The sequence below is a fragment of the Podarcis bocagei genome, assembly GCF_964188305.1.
Source record: "Podarcis bocagei genome assembly, chromosome: 5".
NCBI lineage: Eukaryota > Metazoa > Chordata > Lepidosauria > Squamata > Lacertidae > Podarcis > Podarcis bocagei.
Window position 1 is genome coordinate 59,475,795 of NC_138129.1, and position 19,593 is coordinate 59,495,387.

General features: G+C 38.4%; 1 protein-coding gene across 1 annotated transcript in view; it reads right to left on the minus strand.

Moving 5' to 3' along the window:
- The window catches only part of GLIS1 (GLIS family zinc finger 1), a 161,449-nt gene that overhangs the window by 102,919 nt on the left and 38,937 nt on the right, over nt 1–19,593 (minus strand). Inside the window, exons 2-3 of the mRNA XM_081195385.1 lie at nt 19,298–19,496; nt 10,170–11,262 (exon numbers count right to left, since the gene is read on the minus strand). Of these exons, the coding sequence (XP_081051511.1) occupies nt 10,170–11,262; nt 19,298–19,496 (1,292 nt within the window). The remainder of the gene's footprint in view (nt 1–10,169; nt 11,263–19,297; nt 19,497–19,593) is intronic.

The window sequence follows — 19,593 nt, forward strand, 5'->3', positions numbered from 1 at the left end:
AGGAGGGTCAAGAGAAGGAGGAAATGTGCAGTTGCTGCTTTTTATAGCTTCAGGCTGCAGATAAACAACCGTTTAACCTGGAGAACTTCCAGTGACTAACCCAAAATGTGTGGCTTCTTGATTTTAATTCAAAAAACTAACCTAAAATGAAGAAGTCCCATTAATACTAGTGTGAATACTTTGAAGCAAGTGGTTTGAGAATTGTTTCCAGTAATGATGGACCTTCCATAAAAAATATTTAATAGCACAGGAGGCCTCACAACGAAGTTTATTTTTGATCCTCTTCAATTTTGGCTTTGCTCTTTTTCATCCTGTTAACTCTTACTTATCGCTTCCTGAACCCTTCTAAGCAAATATTCCCTTTTCTTTCTCCTCTCCCTTAGTGCTTTCTTTGGGCAAGCTGGACACAATTCACTCTTTTAATCTTCCCTTAAAAGCCAGTGTTCCATGTTTTCAAACAATTCTTTAATTTCCTATCCTCTTAGTGAGTGCCAAAGGCACTAAAATGAGAGATGGAGACTTGCCACAACAAAATGGAACTCCTATAGTTCCGGACATGAAAGTCAGCTGGCTGTTCTTCTAATATGGGGATAAACTCTCTAGAACATTTTAACTAATTAACTCTAATCCACCAGTTATGTGCATGTGTTTTTTTAAAGCAACAACTCAACAACATTACTAATATAGATTGCTCTTGTAAGATTAGAAATGTGAATCATAACATGAACATATTACAGTCACTGTTTATATGCAAAGCACAGATCCCATATGTTATATAAAAATGCAGTCAATTGTTTAGAGTATCATAGAATTATAGTGTTGGAAGGAACCCCAAAGGTCATCTGTCCAACTCCTTGCAATGCAGGAATCAAAACTAAAGCATCCATGACAGATGGCTCAATGGACTAAAGAAGCACAAGTAGTCACTTGCAGTGTTTCAGCCTAGACATGATCCTGCTTGCTAACGACTTGGAAGTAAAACTTTTAGCTTTGTCCTATTTGCAAATACAAATAACATCCAAGGGAAATTGTGGTGGAGTCTCCTTCTTTGGAGGCCTTTAAGCAGAGGCTTGACAACCATATGTCAGGAGTGCTCTGATGGTGTTTTCTGCTTGGCAGGGGGTTGGACTCGATGGCCCTTGTGGTCTATTCCAACTCTATGATTCTATGATTCTATGAAATAATACAAAGTATTATTGGAATACATTTGTACCAACTTCCAAGTGATATGATGGGAGCAAGCAGGGAAGGAACTTGCTCCTTCCCCACTACGGGGATCAAAATCAACCGTGGAAAACAGAGTTTGGTCACACACAAATTAGCATTAGACCCCTAATGACTTGGGCTTGGATTAAGGCCTAACAATGGCACAGGCAAACAAGTTTTTATCTCAGGACGTTGGTTTTCTTAAAAGAAAAATTGAAGTCTTGTTCAAATGAAGAGAACAAAACGGAACACAAACTTTGGTAAAAGAAGTGCAAGCAAACAATAAGGGATGCTAAAAAAGAATTGAGAAGCACATTGCTAAAAGTGTACAGATGAACAACAAGAAGTTTTTTAAATATATTAGTAGCAGGAGACCCTTAGATGGCAAGGGAGTCGAAGGTGTGCTAAGTAAAATAAGGAGACTGCTGAGAAGCTCATTTAATTATTTGTATCTGTCTTCACAATGGAAGATATAGGGCAAGTTCCAGTGCCTGAACTAACTTTGGTAGGAAGGGAGTCTGAGGAACTGAAGTACCTAGCAGGGAGGAGAGATTAAGAGCTAGGCCAAACAGACAAAATAAAAACTGACAGATCACTGGGCCTCGATGGCATCCACCGGAGAGTACTCAAATAACTCAAATGTGAAATTGCTGGTCTTCTAACAAAAAGAGTAATTTGTCCCTAAGATCAGCCTCCATACATAAAGATTGGAAGATGGTCAACGTAACACCATACAGGATGAGGGTGGTCCTGGAAATTACTGGCTGGTTAGCTTGATGTTGGTTCTGGGGAAACTGGTAGAAAGTATTGTTAAACATAAACTAACCAAGCACACAGAACAATAACAGCTGATGCAAAGGCAGCATGGCTTCTGCAAGGGCAAGTCCCTCACAAACCTTTGAGAGTGTCAACAAGCATATAGGTAGAGGTGATCCAGTTAACATAGCATACTTGGACTTTCAAAAAGGTTTTGGCAAGGTATATAGCAAAAGACTCACGAGTAAGCTTCGCCATCATAACAATGCAAGAACAGTCTGTTGGATCAGGTCAATGATAGTCCAGTATCCTGTTCTCACAGTGTCCACCCAGATACCTGTGGCAAACCTGCAAACAGGACCCCACCACAAGAGCCCTCTACTTGCCTGGGGTCGCCAGCAATTAGTATTCAGAAGCATTATGACCTGACTGTGAAGACAGAGCAGAGCTATTAAGGCTAGTAGCCATTGATAATCTCAATGAATTTAAAGCCTCTTTTAAAGCCAGCCAGGCTGGTAGTTACCATTGCCTCGAGTGAGAGCAAATTTCATAGTTTATGTACTGTGCAAATAAGTACTATCTTTTATTTGTCCTGATTCTTCCAACATTCAACTTCACTGGATGCCTATGCGTTCTAGGGTTATGAGAGGGACAAAAAAAATTCTCTAACCTTTGTCTCTGTGCTATGCATAATTTTATAAATTTCTATTATGTCACTTCTCACTCACTATTTCTCTAAACTAAAAAGTCCCAAATGCTGCAACTTTTCCCCATAGGGGTGTTACTCCATCCCAATGATCATTTTGGAGCAAGGCTCTTCTTAAGTTCTGAGCAGCAGGTCCTCCAGCCATTCTTCTTAAGTCCCTCCCCTTTGAGCAGGCACCTTGGTGGCAATGCTTACTTTTCTGGGCTGTCTGGCCAAGTCCCCCTCTCAACATGTCTCAAACAATTCTGTGTGGAAAGGCCCCTGACTGAGAGAGCAGGCAAAGAAGAAGCCAGCCCAAGCCATCCATTCCAACATGGATCATGTGTACATGCATGTTGCTCTGCTCACATGATGCATGCTGACACTACTGCATTGCAATATTTGAGTGAGCAGCAGGCAGGTACCAAGAAAAGCAGTGAGCAAGCAGCAGTAACTTGCTAAGAGAACAAAGGTGTGTGTGCCATGTGGTCTGCTCTGCATACCCAAAGCTAGTCTGCTGCCTTAGGTGAAGTGGAGTACACCATCCTATTACCAGTGCTGAAGGAAAAAACCACTGCTGGTCCAGTTGGCTTTTAATGTGTGACAGCAAAATGTCTTGAGATAGTGTTGGGGATCCTGGATACGGTGGGCTTCAATCATTGCTGGCCTCTCTCTGTGAATGAGGATGAAAATGACTTACCTTCCCTCACTTCAGTCACAATATTGGAATTCTGTTCTCAAGGTTCAACAGACAACGCACAAGTCTAATTTTTTTACTGTGTCAACTTGCCCTCTGAAGGATGTTCAAAACCATTTCTGATCAGATAATATTAATTTCCACAGTGTAAAGGAATAATTTTAACTTGTTTAACCTGCACACAGAGGTTAACAGAGTAAGAGATTAGAAACACTTGGATGAAACTCCATGCATCAGGACTGTTTTGTTAGAGGCTTCCTGCCAGACCATAAAAGAGTCTTGATCAACTCCCCATTTCATCGTTCACTCATGTACTGCAAAGGTACCAACACAATTCATAGAAGTAATCACTTGCAGACTTAGTAGGCACTCTCAGCTGACACAAATGAAAGATTTATTGTTGGGATGATGAAACAAAGAGCAAGTTGTGCAAACTTTACCGAGTTGGATTATGAGAACATGCTTTTTCCATTTCCCATTTTTAAATGCCTTGGGTGCAATTTCAAAACAAAGGCCAATGCAAGTTGCATGGTATCAGGACACAGGAACTTCTTTGTGGACATGCTATCTCTACACATAGGAAGAATAAAACAACACAGAGAGTCTGGACCACTTTGCTGAGTAAGTCTAATAATTCAAGCTTGCAGAACAGTTCTTTACAGAAAGTAGTACCACAAAAAGTATATGATTACTATTATTTATAATTTCTTTTAATTGTTTGATTTAAAAAAAATTAATTTTTTCAATAAGTTACTTCATGTTGATCAAGTCAAGATACAATTCACAAAAACAAATCTCTATAGAATCATACATGTACACAATCCAATATTCAATAAACAGATGTTTAACAGCCTGGGGAACAAGAGAGATGCTTGTGGGATTTTGAAGCATCAGTGCCACAGAGTTAAACTGTAGTCTTCCACCACTACTACCTGGGATCAGCCCTGCAGGTTAGGAATGGAACAAGCAAAACACCCATGCCAAAAAGCTTATACAGAATGATATCATGATCAATAGTATCAACCACCACAAAGAGATCTAGAAGAAGCAGGGTTCCCTCTTACCCTTTCCCAGTACACATTATTCATTAGGGCAGGTGACAGAAATCTTTGGCCCTCCCAATGTTGCTGAACTACAGCTCCCATAAGCCCCAGCAAGCATGGCCTATGGCCAGGGATGCTGTGAGTTGTAGTTAAGCAACATCTGGAGGTTTCCCACACTTGCATTAAGCTGACTAAGAAAGTTTCTGAAACCAAACTGAAATAAATCCAAGCAGTGTCCTCAGAGAGCTTCTAGAAATGTCCTGCAACTACCTCCTTAGCAACAATTAGCAACCTCTTTAAAGATTGCTGGAATTACCCCCTTGGACTTAGTCAGCCAACCCCTTACTGCTAGAAGTAAAAAACCTGAGAGGGCAAGGATAGAGTTGAAAAGTGGGCCAAAATCCTTCAAGCATCTTGTCACCATTCTCAGGTTGTGACAAATGAAGCCCATCCCACAAAAGAAGACTATATGGTGCTCCAGACTCCTCACTGGACTATCTTGTGCCAACTGTGGCATCCACATAGAAAAGGATATGCTTAGCATTCTTTTTGATGTTCACAGCAAACATGTTACAGCAGTCTCCCAAAGTTTCCTTTACATCGGTATGGGGGCGTAGTTGCAATGGAACATAAACAACAAAGGATACAGCAGTGGCAAAAGAGTATGCCTCTTTGCCATTATCACCACCACAGAATAGATTCATCAATAGGTTCTAGCCTGTGTTTGGTAGCATTTACATCAAGTCTTTTGCCACTTATGATCTAATCTATCAAACTCTTTCATCCCTCAATTCTGGGCAGAGGAGTTGCAATGCAGACTTTGCAATCTAAAATAGAACACCTAGGAGCCGTAATGTCAACCATTAAACTAATCTCTGCATTCCATAGGTCAACCAGGGCATCAACAAGCCATGAATCAGAAACATGTTGAAGGCCATCAATTCTGTGGGGAAGACCCATGCCAGCATTCCCTGCCAAATGGTTCAACGAGTGCAGAGCCCACTTTTTCAAAACCAGCTCCTACTCAACTAGGCAAATACTGAAAGAACCCCAGTGAAGCAAGGTGTCTTGCCTTCTTTTAGGTAAAGGAAAACGAGCATAAAGCAGTACAGTATAGGTGAATACTACCTACACTATATTTCATGACACATTGTTGTTAATAATGTAATGGTCACTGCCTGTGCTTTCCCCTCTAATGTCACCATTTACAATTACCATACATAAACACCACCACCACTACCACACCAGAACAAGGTGCATGTATGTATTTATCAGCAGCTCTAGATAACTCTTCATGCACCTGATGAAGGGAACCCTGGTCCACAAAAGCTTATGCCATATATTTTTAGTTTTTAAGGATTCACAAGGCACTTTTGTTATTTTTGTGACAATAGAATAACACAGCTACCACTCTGGAAATTTATATATTCATGAATCATTAATTGGACAGCTGTCATCCTTGTGAAATTTTTTAAACATAGATACTCAGGTTTAAAATAAGAAAATTCTGCAACTTAAACATATTCTTCAACACTTCATTAAGCTTCTTGGAAGTTGTCTTTTATTAATAATATAATATAATATAATATAATATAATATAATATAATATAATATAATAATATAATATAATATAATATAATATAATATAATATAATATAATATAATATAATATAATATAATATAATATAATATAATATAATATAATATAATATAATATAATATAATATAATATAATATAATATAATATAATATAAATTATACCTCACTAGCCCCACCCCAACACCTCTTCTGGTGGAAATAACGTATTTACATTTGCAGACAGGGACTTAAAGATTATTGTACAAGATTGGGATCACTATTAATTGTTAATCAAAATGGTGGTGAAAGTAAAAGATGATATGATAAATCTTGGGCGGGGAGGCTTTAAACTGAAAACATTTAAGTTGGATAATTTTTTGCTCTCAGACAATCAAAATTCCAATTGTCTGGGACACCAAATCTACAAAAGCTTGAAATTAATCTTCAAAAGTTCAAGTCTTAGAGGCATTGCATCATTATTTTTGTTGGATATATTTCTGATCATAATGCAGATGAGCACCAAATTTAATAAAACTAAAATAACACAAGTTAAGTATGAAACATAACAGGATATTGCAAGGAGATTAGGTAGTTTCCTTCAGACTACTTACACAGCCCAAAGAATAAAAAGAGAAGAAGACCAGGAGAAAGCGCATACCCACACGCAAATGAAGGACACAACGTAGAAAAGGAATCAATTAATTAGAATATTCTAGCAGATAATACAAAAGGACTCATAAAGATTTTGGCACCAAATGCAAAAATGAACCTGCCCCCACCCAAAACAAATATATATCAGTAATTCCTTTACAGAAGATAGAACTTTACTTTTCCTCTGTCTGCTGCTGAGAAAAGAGCACACTGGCTAAATTTAAACCAGCTGTAATGATGAGTGTTACAGTTGGACTGAAAGGAAGCTTACCTCATGAAAGTATTGTGGAAACTGCTGTTGGAAAGATAATAAAAGGATTAACTGCCATTTTAGTGGACCATTTACTTTTCAATCAAAATGTCTCATGTATTTCCTGTTCTCAAGTAGCCTGAATTCCAAAATTCCTTTGTCTATTACAGTACATAGTAGCAAAGCCTGTCATAAGAAATTAATAATTTTACATGGACAGGAGCTTTTATGCATATAGACAGGGAGCTACTTGTTGCCAGCCTCCTGTGAACACGTTCAATGCATATTTAGCCAACAAATTTTGCTGAACAGACTGGAAAGATACCCATAATCAAAGAAAATAAAAATGTGCTTTGGAAGGACATCAAGAGAAAAAGGAATCACTTACGGGGGGGGGGCGTAGGGAGAAGTACAGGGCCACGGCAACCACCCAACAATGATCGCTGGTTATTGTTACTGATCTTGGCTTTAGAAACAATCTGCTAATTGTTTCTAAATTTAAGCAGGGCATCAATGCTCACAAAATAATTCATACTTCGAACTCGTCGTTATTAACTTTTTCCAAAGATAACACATTTTTTACAGTAATGTTGCAGCAAAAAGAACAAATGAATATAGTCCTAGTACAGCAATGATTTTGAAGATATGTTTCCTTAAGATCTTAACCTTCTAACATTTTAAAACCAACGTTGGCGAGAAATATACATTTTAACAGTCCCTTCAGAGTCATAATCCTAAAGATGCATTTTTTACTTCAAATATTTAACTCTCTTTTCCTTTACTCACAGTTACTAAACAGTTATTAACAGTCTGCCTGGGCATCACAACTGGTTTTGTTATGCTAGGTTCTTTCATTCTGTCTGGGTCACAAAAGCACATTCAAAATATTGCTCTGTCACCAGTACTGAAAGTCTTCTGTTATACATGAAAAATAGATTAATTATTTAAAGCGTATGCAACTATTTCATGGCCTATTTGCAACTCAATATTCTTCCAGTGTTGCTCATTATTTAATACAGATTAACACAGCAACATAAAGACAGGAATCTCACAGTTTTCCTTACCCTGAATTACAACAGCTGGTTTGTGTGAAATGCTAACTGGGAAGGTAACATAAGAAAACTGCTATACTGGATAAAATAGCTGTCAAGCACACACTTCAAAGAAAATACGGAGAGGGTATTTCTTGCTGGCGAGTAAATCTAGATTTCTACACCACATCTTTCATCACTATAAAAAAGCAACTAACCAAGCTTTTCTAATTTTAAAACAAACTTTTATAAAAGAGACAAAGAGAAAAGTGAAGCCAGTACATTGGTTTTAACCACCTTTTTAAAAACAACTTACAAAATTATATAGCCAACTCTGCTGAGTAATCCAGATATTTTCATAGTTTCAAATTTCTAACTCCAACGCAGCACAGTGTGTCTTTAGAAGATGCAAACTGGAGGTTTAAATTTCTACATGATGCTTCCCTCTATTACTACATAAATTATCTGTTCTAATTGGCATGTTAACTAGTGATGGTTTTTTCAATAAACTAACTTTCGGGTAAATCTTATTTGTTCACAGTTAGTATCTAGAAAACAATGTGCTTTTTTAGGAAAGCTGTGAATACTATTTAATTGGTTTTAGATGTCTGGTCATGAATATACAAACAGAGACACCATTATTTACCATTTTTAGCTTAATGGAAATATTTAACGGGTGCCATAATATATATATAATATAGTTTCAGATAAGGAGGATAAGAAGTACTATAAAGCAGATTCTTTGTTGTCTTGATATTTCAAAATATTAAATAATAAATTGAACAGAGTATTGAGATTAAATAAAGTAAAACCATAGAAATTATAGAGAAAGACAGAAAGCATAATATGGGACATAGTGGATGCCCTATGGCCTATGCATAGAAGAAACTAGAGCAGACTATCTAGTATTTCACTATATTGTTTAACTTCCTCAGACAACCATTCATGTATACCTAGATATGCTTATGACTGTGATGTATGAGGAATGTATCACCATCATAAGGAAGTATAACTAGACCTATGTTATTATTCCTTACCCTATGACTGTGCTTGGTAATAGCTCCAATATTCCCCAATGCTTGCTCTAAAGTCTTCTTGCTCTTTTTTAATGTAAAAGGACATCTTAGTTTAAAGGGAATGCTTGCCATTCCAGAATATCAAAGCCATAGTATGTAGCGAGTGTTCATTTTTTCAGAGCACATCTCCACTGTACTCCACTGAAACCTCTCCCCCACCCCACCCCCCGCACCAAATCTCCAAAGTGCTTCTACTTGCTGATGTTTTGATGAGGCAACCCAATCTGCTGGTGTGGTTATTCCTTTGTAAGCAATACATTTGGGGTTGCAAACAAAAGTTTCATATTTCACTGCTGGGTTTGGAAGTTCTGACCAATCTTTCCTTGTTGTTATCTATTCTATTCAGGGTTTCATATTATTGCTGCTTTCAGCATGTGGAAAGCCAACTGCAAGTCATTAGCTTTTATTTTAATTGCCCACATTATTGCGATAACACAGGCAGAAACAACACTGTTCCAAGATGCTCTCTTTGGAATTATAATGTAGCTTAGATCTGCCTGATCAGAAGAAAACAGCTTTATTTCAAAACTCTTCTTTTGAAAGTTAAATGAAAGCCATCCTAAAAGTTTTATGACATGCTCAACTGCAATTGTGAATGATAATAATAATTACTACTACTACTAGGATTCCCTTCCTTTTCTGCCATCTATAATTATAAAGGCTTCTGCTCAGTTGGAATACTGTTCAAAAGGCAGAATGAAAATAATTTTCATTAAATGTACTTCATGTTTGATTTAAATGTCACCAGAGGAACAATGACCCTTCCTTCATGTCAAATTGCTGCAGACTGCTTTAATCATCATATTAATGTTCCAATGGCCATTTAAAAAATAAACAACTGTATTAGGAGTCAAGCTTTTGCAGAGGGCAACAAAATATTATTCTTTGACATTACAACATTTCTATCTCAGACACTTCCCCCAACCCAATATGTATATATTCCGTGCCCCTCACAACACGGAATCATCTTGGAAGCATTACAGACCAAACTGCCAGAAAACATTACTGTGCTGGAATGATATTGTGAAGGAAGGAAGAGTGCAAAGAACTCAGAGTATATGTTTTTAGTCAAATCCTGCTTGGAAATAAGTTACAGGAAAAGCACCCTGATAATGCCGGAAGAGGATTTTTAAGAGGAGGAAGAAGTCCAGAGACATTAGCATGTTTCTAGTCAAATAAATATATTCCAGACTTACCATGCACTTGTTTGGTTTTTCTCCGGAATGAACCCTCATGTGAATCAGCAGTTTATAACGAGCATTGAAAGGTTTATACCGACGGACACAGCCTGTCCAGAAGCAGGTAAAGTCCTCTCCTTTCCTTTGATCAATGTGTGTTTTTTCTATGTGCCGGACCAGTTCATCTTGTTGATCATAGGCAGCACTACAGTCAATCCACCGGCAGGCCTGCTTGCCATTGCTGGTCTCCTGCTCGTTGCATTCGTTTGTCTTTGGAGACATGGAAGCGTGTAAATGAGACAGTGTCCCTTGAGTTTGGCTTCGCTGCTGGTGCAAATGATAAGGTGGCGGCAGCTCTTGGTTATGCTGAAAAAGATCTGAAGTGGAAGAATATTCATCAAGTGGTTCTTGTTTTAAAAAATTCAACTTCTGACTGCTATGTGAAGTGTCTTGATGAGGAACGCTAGCACTGTTCATTATAAGACAGAGGCTTGCATTTTCTCCTGTTTGCTGCATTTGCGAATGATCACAGTCACCTCGGACAATTTCAGTGGAAACTGGTACAAGGCATACCGAAGGGGAAGGAAGATGACAATGGTTCCCAGGTTGGGAACAAGACTGGGGACGAGAGGCTTTCTGTGTACTGTGGAGAGCGATCTCTCCGGGAGAAGGGGAAACGCCAGCTGAATTAGTCCGCAGCCCATTCACGCAGGTAACCAGTGACGTTTGTGACGTGCGGATGATAGTTGTAATATCTATCCCATCAGCGGAAGACGGCAACATGGAGATGCATCTCTTCTTCAGGTTGCTTGCCTGGTGCCTGCTTGGATGCTGAGAGCTGCTGACTGACAGTGAGCCCAGGGAGGAGCTATGTTCATTATTAAACAAGTATGATGAAAGTGAATTTGTAAGGCCATTGTTCATTAGGTCTATTTCAGGATGAAAGCTGCCTGAGCTTCTCAGTTCCATTCCTTCGGTAATCCCTCTATGTGTGGAAACCTCAGAAAGGCCCTTGTAATCGCTCCGGCACTCCTGTTTTATATGCTGAGTAGTGTGGCTTCCATTCATGCACAGAGTCGTAGAATCTGTTGATTCTTGAAATGCGGGAGGCCTGAAACACAGTTTCATTTATCATCACTAAGTGGCAGAGAATTGTAGCATTTCATTCAAGATGCAATGTTTATTAAGCTCCTTAGCAAGGGACAATAGAGTTCATCTTTCTGTGTACATCATCTTATAATAACTGCATTTGAAAATTATTTAGCTGCTTTCTCTGGAAAAGCAGTAGCATCTCGTATAGTGTTGGTTTCACACATAAAGAGCAAAGTACTGTTACAGCTGTTTTCAAAATGGCAGCACCTCAATAACCTCTACATATCTTATTCAGTGGGCATTGCAGACAAAATGTATTAGAGCATTATTTATTTCTAATTCCATTCCTCCCCCACTAGTTGTATATAGAGCAGTTTAAACACAACAAATCAAGATAGTTGTGGATTTTGCTCACATGTCTGTCCAGAAAAATGAAAATAACATACTTTCAAGATTAAAAATATATATTAAAAAATTGTCCAGTAGCACCTTAGTATAAGCTTTCATGTGCATGCACACTTCTTTCAGATATACAATTTTTAAACATTTTATTTATTTTATTTATTTTGACTGCATCAGACCAACATGGCTACCTACCTGAATACTTTCAAGATATTTGCCTTGAAATATGTTGTTTCCAGATGGAAAATGCACATCCTTCCCACTGAACAATGATTTATAATCTACTCCACATTGGAATCCAAACTTGAACACTGAGATAATTTATCTAATGGGGTTGGTTTGGTGTACAGATGTAGTAAAAAGAGGTGGTAGAATCCTGAGGTGGGAGCTGGAATGGACTTCAGGCTGCAATTTTTTTAAAAAAAAACTTGCTGCAAGTAAGACCAACCAACAGTTACACAGGGACCAGCCTTTTCTGTTTCTATTTGAAGCAAGGAAGAAGAAGAAGCAGCATTTAAAATATGGTCTTTTAAGTGTAGTATGATGTAGTGCAGTCCATTTTACCAACTCTGGACATTCCCACTTCATTCTGCTGCATGTATAGAATGATGGCATACAGGACAGAATTCAACTCTTCCCTTTAGAAGAATGAGACTAATGAGTCCTAGAGATGGCTTACTAACCCTGTTTTGCTTTACTCATGTGTTTTCACAGTTTCTGTTGTTAACAGCTCAGTAGCCCATTCCTACAAAATAAGGGGGCAGTAGCTTTGCTGAGGAGGGGATAGAACAATTTACAGTTGCATTTTTAATGTCAATGATATATGCTTTGTAGAGGTGTGCATTTGTTTGGGACAACAGAAAAAAATTAACTACGTAGTTAATTTTTCATTCTTTCCAAAATGAATGCCCATAGTTTAAAAGCGCAAAAGACTCTCAATGAATGCTTTTGCTTACCCTAGCAGTTCTGGTCTTCTGTAGACAGCAATGGGCAACTAGTACAAATGACAGTTACAAAAACAGATACAACAGTATTGAATGAGTAACAAACTAAATGTGATTGTAAAGACAGAATAACTAAAACTAGTGAGTTTTTTAAGAAGGGGAATGGAATGGCCGCTTGCTGTCTTCAATGGCGGTGAGCGGCAGCTACACCAGTCTCCTCTGTTCCGCAGACTCAGGGGAAGACGTCACTTCCCCCTCCACTGGTTGCGCAGGCTGTTGGGAACCGCCCTCAATTCCACCAATCTCAGGCGAGTCAGGGGGTGTGGCATCAGGGTCGGACCAGAGTGGAGACTGCAAGCCATACTCTTCCTTCTGGTCCACACCCTTCCCATATAAGTAGGGCATGCCTGGAACCAGAAGTTCATTTGGTGTTGGATTTTTCCTCCCACCCACCCTATGCCACTTGTTTTGGCTTTGCCCAAAGCTAAGCAGGCTAAGCATGTATCCCACCACTTAGTTAGTTCTATCCATATGTCCTGCATAATGTTCTATGAGAAAGAGCTATATAGTAAGTATCAGAAGCATGGGATGGAATGAATTTATTTTAAAAATAGTTCTACCCCACCTGCTTACCACCTTTTCTAACGCATCCCAGTGACTCCAAAATGTCACATTAAAAATAACTCAGAAAATGTTGACTTCTCATAAAATCACATTTGTCTGGGATGCTGGTTTGGCAAGATTTAGTCATTTCTTTGTGGCAGGTTTACTGTCCAATATCTTCTGAACCATCAGAGCTAGGCTTAGGATTTTTAATCACACTGGAAACTTCCCTCTCTTTCCATTGAAACTCCACTTTCAAACCTTTCATCTCTACCATGATGTAGAAATTCTATTTCAAATAATGTTTATGACTTATTGTTTATAATATCTTAATCTTTTACATTTCATCTGATAATAACCAACACACCTGGTTTTTACAGGTAGAATAGTAAATACACATTTATTATCACATCTTAACAGATTGTCTATAAAATATGAGGCACACCAGTAAAATGAAAAATGATGTGGTATAAAATCTTTACCTGACATTCATTTGGAACAACCAACACAGCTTACTCATAGCTTTACAATGATTTGTGTTTTCCATGCAAGAACACCCTGCATTTTCACAGTATCTAAATCTGCTACAAGGTATCAAAGTTGTACTATTTCTGAGCAAAATTTCTGAAGTTAGGCATAGGCAACCTATAGTTTTAAGAGTTTTTGGTCCATTGACAATATAATTATTTTAATTCTGAAGATGTTGGCAAACCCTATTCTAGGTAATAGAGCTAAGCAGATTTTATTTAAACCACTAGCAATAGCTGAATAAAAATGAACAAATGGCATTATTTATTTATTTTAAAGCATTTCTATAAATATTAACAACTGTAATTAAGACTGTTGCTTAAGTTAATTTGTCTTTGGTAAACTAGATATGTCTTGCTGGATCCTGGAGGTAAAAAATCAGATCCCCCAAGTCCAATCCTAAACAGGATTGGATTGATGTTAGATATTCCTGGAGTTTGATGGGTCCACCTTTAAGATGGTTCTGTTATAGGTGCTTGTGATCATTCCCTCCATTCATTAGCAGCAGGTGTCACTGCACAGGTGTGGCTGCACTGCTCTGTGTGCAGGATTAGACTAGATGACCCTCTGGGTCCCTTCCAACTCTATCATTGTATGACTTCTATAGCTTTTATGACTCCTTCCAAACATGACACACCACTGCCACTTACTGAGAGGGAGAGGGGCAAGAGAGAGGGAGCTTGGTGCAATGCAGGCACAGTACAAACACAGTGGCAAAAGCAGTGGATTGGCTCTGACATCAGTGCCTACACTACACCAATATCTACCACCTTTCGCATCTAGAAAATGTATCTGGTTATTCCAAAATTAATTTGTAATTGGATTCTACAATTTGTGATGAAATAAGGTGTTATGGGTCAATTAGACTCATGCAGTTAAGTTGTTATCAAATATTTTTAACTGTCACACATAAGAGACATTTATTATGGCTTGGCCTACTTGTTTAGGATGCTTCTATTTATAAAGATAATACACATCCTCATACACTCACAGGCACTGAGGCAAGGCAAGAGATGTGAGGTTTCTTAAAAGATTTCCAGCTCTGCTACTTAAGATAATAACTGAAAGAAACAAGATACGTCTTCCTAACATAACTTCATTCAATTTTCTTCAGATTTTTTTACACACATATATAAATTTCCTAGATCACTCCACTGCAAGTTTTGAAAGTTTTTTGCTATGTTTTCACAGTTCTGCAACATGCTCCTTTTTCTGCTTTTATGACTGAATCCAGCGAAAGCGTTATTTTCTGTGCCTAATAATGGATTATCTGAAAAAGTGCCAATATTAGCTGTTTATCAGGACCAGTTGCAGTGAATAAACGATTAAGATTTTTCTATCAAAACATATGTATCTCATTTATCTATTCTATGTAGTGAAAATGTACTGCATAGCTTTCAAAGCCATGAGATGAACTTGTGGGTAGGAGAAGAAGAAGAAGAAGAAAAGGTTCTCTCTGGAATACAGCTCTTAAATAAGTCAAGGAGGACTGGAAGAAGATAAAGGATTTCAGCATATTAGGTTAAATGGACATTTTATTTGCAACGGTCAGTTGTCTAGAACATGTTTTTTGCTGATGGCACAGATGGTATAAGCTTTTATTGGGGTTTTCTTTGTGGCTGCAAATCTAGGAATTAAAGACAGAACCACAGAAATTCTCTTTTCTGTTACTTATGGACTGGGAAGCAGGAATAGCCAAAATGACCACAGCAAAGGAAGCTTCCAGTATACTGTTATCACAGTTCTTTCCCTCTATTGCCCGGTAGTCTCAAACCCTAGTGAAACTGTAACTTTAATGGAGGTTAAGGATAATGGACACTACATGCTTAAGTTTTTAACCTCAGACAGGACCTTTCTCTTGGATTCATTTTCATAGAATTTATACACTGAACTTTTAAATGGTGCTACATGAAGAAAGCATGGTAGCACACATGAACACAAGGACAGCCTTTCCCCACAAATGGCTTTTGACTCGAGACCAAAATCGGGAAAATAGATGCTCAAGTTGCACACTATATTGGCAGGTGATGGAAACTCCAAAATCCAAACTACCAGCAAAACTACATGTGATGGCAGCAGACCCACCTCACTGAGTGTTGATTGCAAGAGTAAATCAGCATGTATAAAGCAGGAAAGGGGTGGATAGAGGGAAAATTGCAATGTGGGCACTGTTTTACAGTGGTTCTGTTCCTACCTACAAAGTCGTGCTCTGAGTGTAGCACTGGGAGACTTAATTCAAAGTTTCATTTGAATTAAGAAAGTATCTCGAATCCACATTGGTGTCTGTATGAATGAAGATGAGGGGATCAGAAATTAAGCTGGTCACTGAAAAATAAACTGTAAAACTAATCCCCTCCCCCAAAAAATTGCATATATGATCTCCTAGTTACCAGTGAACAGAGAATCCACTGACAAAATATTGGGCTATATTAAATATTTGCCAGTGTAGGAGGAAAGCTCCTTTTTAACAGCTATAGTGGCATTTGGGGGAATCCTATCCACGGTATGTACTCACCAGGTTTAGAAAGGCTGAAGCTTAGTTAAATATCAGCAGTCAGAAATTTGCAAAGTTAATTGCTGGTTGGGGTGTGTGTGTGTGAACTTTTAAAAATACCACAAGATTGTGGGATGACATCACAGCAAGGGGCTCTTAATACATCTACAGAAACATAAAATTATGTGGGACCTGAAGTGCCAAAAGTAAGCAAGAAAACAAACAAACCATGGAACCCCTGAGAAACACTGGCATTCATTCTACATTCTTCCAGTTTCTGAGAAAAAGGCAAAGCCTACAGAGCCCAAGCCAAGCTTTAGGAGTAAAGGGAATTACCCCAGTCACCTGCTGCTTTATATCACAATAGTGGCTCTCTCAAGTTCTATGGCACATAATCCTGTGTTGTTCTGGGAATCTTCCCTGAGACAGAGTTGTAAGGAGTTCATATTTCGTAAGGGAGTACTATGATCCCCTGTATACAGGCATCTGTCATTTCCTCATTATAGATTTTTCAAAAAGCTCCTGAAAAGATCTAAGCAAGGTCTTCTCTTCCTCCTTTTGTTTGCTCCAACCCCAATTATCTTTGCATCATAATTGTATTCAGTGAAAGAATAAAACCAGATTGTTAGCAGTAAGTACCATGTGGATTCATAACAGGGTCAAGATGGAGTTAACAAACATATATAACAAAATCAAAAGCAGCTAAATTGCCATGAATAAGTTAAGAGCCCTTGTTTCCTCATGCCATGTATATGGAAATTTGAATAAGATGGTTCTAGACATGGAGCATTTATGAATTAAAGTATCTCATATAAAAGTTTCTACTTTGAAGGGTATTTTTTCTCCCTCAAGATTCTCAAAAAGGTCAATATTGTTCAGCGAAAAAGCAGAGTAGCTGATGGATCACCTTTAAAAAATAAAAATTCACAGCAAGTTTCTCTCAACAATTGACATCTTCTTAGAAGGGTACCAGATTCAAACTTTGTAATAATGTTACCTTATGTAAGTAGGATAAAAAATGGTTGTTGTTTTTTAGTTTTCTATCCTTAAAAAAGCACAAAAGTCTTAAAGGATTTTTTTAATAAGGGGGGGAGGAGGGCCAGAGATAGAGATACAAATGTCCTGTTGACTAGATGGGAACTTATGATATCCTCTTATGGGAAATACTGCTATGGGGATTGTTTTATTATTTTATACCTTCCTTCAAGTTGTAGCTTGAAAGCATCCTTTTTCTAGTAGTTGAGGCCAGATCCCTGATTCATTCTAAACTCAAGTCAGCAGCTTGTCCAGAACCCAGCAATTATTTTCTTTGGATCTACAACAAATTCTTTACTGAAGATGGGATCAAGCCTCATACATGGAATTAATGCACTCCATAACTGAGGTGCCTTCCACATCATCCATAACAATTGGCCAAGCTGGCTGGGACCAACGGAAGTTGTAGTCCAACAACATTTGCAGGGCTATCCTTGAAATAAGCAATTGGAGAGGAGGGGGGAAAGGAGACCAATGTCTCTTTTTTATTTTTATAAGATATTTATTAAAATTTCACAAATTATATAAACAAACACAACAATGCAAACAAACACAAACAAGAAAAAAGAACAAGTATAATTTCAAAACCTTATTTTCTTAAAACTTACTTCACCGACCTCCTCGTACCTCCCCTTTCTGCATTCCAATTTCAAATATTTAGTTCAGCAAATCCTCACCCTTAATTTTATCTAATTGTTAACCTTTCTTTTCTTTTAACTTAATCTTTACAGCTGTAATCCACTTACTTTCTAAAGCCGCATCATTTTAACACTCATTAATTTTACAATGTTTCTTAAGATAGATCTTAAATTTCTTCCAATCTTCTTCCGCCGAAGGAGACCAATGTCTCATCCACATGTTTGTTGAGCAAAAATCCTCTTCTTTACTTACCATCCAGTCATTAGCTATTCATGCTGCATGTTTGGTTAAGGGGGATGAGCAACAAACCATCTCTTGGAATGGCAAATCTTAATCTCATTTTGACTACAGGAAACTGTATCAGAGATTGTGGCAATGGATAAAGCCTATTTCAAGAAGCCAAGAGGAAACTATTGCCCCCCCTCCCCTCTTTTGATTCTTAGAACTGGAACACAAAAGAAGGGCATACTTGAAGGTACAAGGTGGAATGCTCTCCCCTGGGAGGCTTGCTCAGCGCCTTCCTTACATATATTTAGGCACCAAGCAAAAACATTCCTCTTGTAGAAGAATACAGGGGTGGGGGGAGGGAAGGAAATGTTCTGCAGCCTCCAAGACTCCTGGTGCTCTAAAGCATTTGCCTGTCAGGGTGAAAGTAAACCAGACTAAAAGAAAAGGAAAATGGGAGGAAATAAAGTTGGTACTGAAACCTGAGGGAAGGAAATCCTGAGGAGGATGTGGAGTAGGGGATCCTTGCTATTTCCCGAACTCCATGGATCCAGGAATGTCAACAACTGCTCCTTCATCTCCGCTTGTCTGCTGATGCCCATGATGCCCATTCCGGACTGTGCACAGACAACAGCACACCCTGCTTTTGTGCCCTGCAGGCAAACCAGACTGAAGACTGACCTAGCCAGGTCCGCAGGTGGGGCATCCCCACTTTTTCGGGCCCCTGAGTGGCCCATTATTATTTTTTCATTATTGGCGGGCAATCCGCCAGCCCCCGTGGCCAGCCAAGGCCAAAGCAGAGGGCTGTGCAGGGCTACTGCTTCCCACTCTAGGCTGGGGAAAGCTGCAAATGTCACCACCATCAGAGTTATGGTAAACGGTCTTTCTCCCAGGCCTTCAGCTAATTAAACAATCTATGGCATTTTAAACTAGGGGGTGTTGTTGTTGTTTGTTACTATGTTATGTATTTTTGTAATGTTATGTTTTGTAATGTTATTTTTGTATGTATATTGTAAACCACCCTGTGATCCTTGGATGAAGGGCAGTACAGACAGTTAATAAATAAAAAGATTAATAACTCAAGTTGGCAAAATAGCATAGTGTGTAACTGCTGAAGTTTTCAGACCTGTGACAACTTCTGAAATGATAAGAGCACATAAGGCAGTCAAAATTGAAAACGATACCTTGTATCTGAGCGAGACAAGTTCAGCTGACTAACATGTAGGAGTCTTTCACAAGGCAACGGGTGGTCTCGGGTAAGCGAGCTTCCTGAGTGGATGAGCAGGTTCTGTCTACACACGGGCCCCAAGCTATTTGTCATCTCCACATCCATCAAGTTATTCTTCTCAGATATCAAATTACAATGATTGTAGGCACCATTCACTGTTAAAGAAAGGAGAGGAGGAAGAGAAAAACATAATGATGAGCTCCTCAACAAGAGTGGTGCTGTATCTTACTTGTTCCCGTCAGCATGATCCAC